This window comes from Eleutherodactylus coqui, chromosome 13, assembly GCF_035609145.1.
Source record: "Eleutherodactylus coqui strain aEleCoq1 chromosome 13, aEleCoq1.hap1, whole genome shotgun sequence".
In the NCBI taxonomy this organism is placed as follows: Eukaryota; Metazoa; Chordata; class Amphibia; order Anura; family Eleutherodactylidae; genus Eleutherodactylus; species Eleutherodactylus coqui.
Window position 1 is genome coordinate 60,576,405 of NC_089849.1, and position 1,785 is coordinate 60,578,189.

The window sequence follows — 1,785 nt, forward strand, 5'->3', positions numbered from 1 at the left end:
CTGAATTTCACGGAATGTAGGAAAGCCTATAGGGAAGGACTAGACCAAAATGCAAAATCTGTCATGAGGTCCTCCAACTATCACACACCATTCAAAGACTGCTCTCTTGATTTGGGACAGAAGGACCTTTTGGTTCCCCTCGTATCTTGATTACATTTCTGCCACCTAAATTAGGAAACTAAGGCCACTGTTGGCAAAAATAGATAGCCGAGGAAAATAAAAACATTGCCCTGACAGGATTTGGTATAAACCACATGAATCAACAAATCCATCCTGCCATTATCAACAAATCAAACTGGTCCACTGTCTACTTGGATATACAATAGTTGATGACTGTGTACATCTTTTAATGCCTCTATTCTACCCAACTTGTCATAACAACATACGTTCCCGGTTACTAAGCATACATAAATCAAGTTGGTTCGCTGTATGGGTTCCCAAAATGGGTCCATATATAGCTTGAATATCAACAGTCCAATAAAGCACAAGTGATGTACATGAAAAAGTGGCCACTGAATGTAAAATAATTCACCATTTTTTCAGACTCTGTAAACTACTATGTCTTCACTGTATTCAGAATGGGTATCAATTTTATGTTCCAGATTAAAAGTCTCATGATTCAGTACGCTTACAATGAACCAAACAAGAGTGATGGAATTCATTCTATTGGGTTTCGGAAACCTTCACAGCTTCAGTATTGTGTTCTTCATTCTTTTCTTGATCATCTTTCTTTCTACAGTTTTGGGAAACCTTCTTATCATTCTCCTAGTTTCCACCAATGTCCAGCTCCAGTCTCCCATGTATTACTTCCTTTGCCATCTTTCCTTTTGTGACCTTGTAATTTCAACAAACATTGTTCCCAACCTACTTGGCACCATTCTATCCAGAGGGAAAAAGATTACTTTTATTGACTGCATCACCCAATTATACTTCTACAGCGGTGCAATTGTTACCGAATGTTTTCTTCTTTCAGTGATGTCCTATGATCGATACTTGGCCATCTGCAACCCTTTAAGATACTCTAGTATCATGGACTTTAAGCACCAGGTCTTTCTTTCTCTATGGCCATGGTTGCTGGGTTCTACTCTTAATCTTTCAGGAGTCTTACCTATATCAAATTTTAATTTTTGCCATGACAATATCATTGACCATTTCTACTGTGACCTTCTTCCTCTTCAACAGCTTTCTTGCTCAGATACTTCTGCTGTAGAAATGCAAATACTTCTGTATTCTTTGCCACTATTTATCTTTCCTTGTGGTTTTATCATTGGAAGTTACGTGTATATCTTCCTCACCATACTTAAGATACCGTCTACAACTGGCAAACAGAAAACCTTTTCTACCTGCAGTTCTCATCTTATTGTTGTGGGGACCTTTTATGGGACACTAATAACTAAATACATGATCCCATCTAAGGTGCATTCATTGCTCACTAATAAGATTGTATCCTTACTGCATACATTATTAACTCCTCTGTTTAACCCTATAATATATAGTCTCAGAAACGAAGACATAAAGGCAACACTTAAAATAGGTTTCTGGCTCATAATGAAAACTTTTAATTAGTTTGAATATTTTCAAGTCTTAAAAAACGCATGCTAATGGAATTAAATATAGGTGTAATCATCATGGCTCTGTGATATAATATTTTCAACATACAATGGTCTTTTCTGGGGCAACTGTAATCTTAAACCATATTCAAAACACAATGCCACAGACACTGCCAATTTACAGCCTGTGTGATTTAGCTGGAAGATCCATCAATCACCATGGATATTTCACTAG

The 1,785-nt window shown here is 37.0% G+C and overlaps 1 protein-coding gene across 1 annotated transcript; it reads left to right on the forward strand.

Moving 5' to 3' along the window:
- The first annotated feature begins 633 nt into the window (after positions 1 to 633).
- LOC136587380 (olfactory receptor 11L1-like) lies at positions 634 to 1,566 on the forward strand. The gene has a single exon (XM_066585952.1). It carries the CDS (start codon positions 634 to 636, stop codon positions 1,564 to 1,566), a length of 933 nt encoding a protein of 310 aa, XP_066442049.1.
- The last annotated feature ends 219 nt before the right edge of the window (positions 1,567 to 1,785 follow it).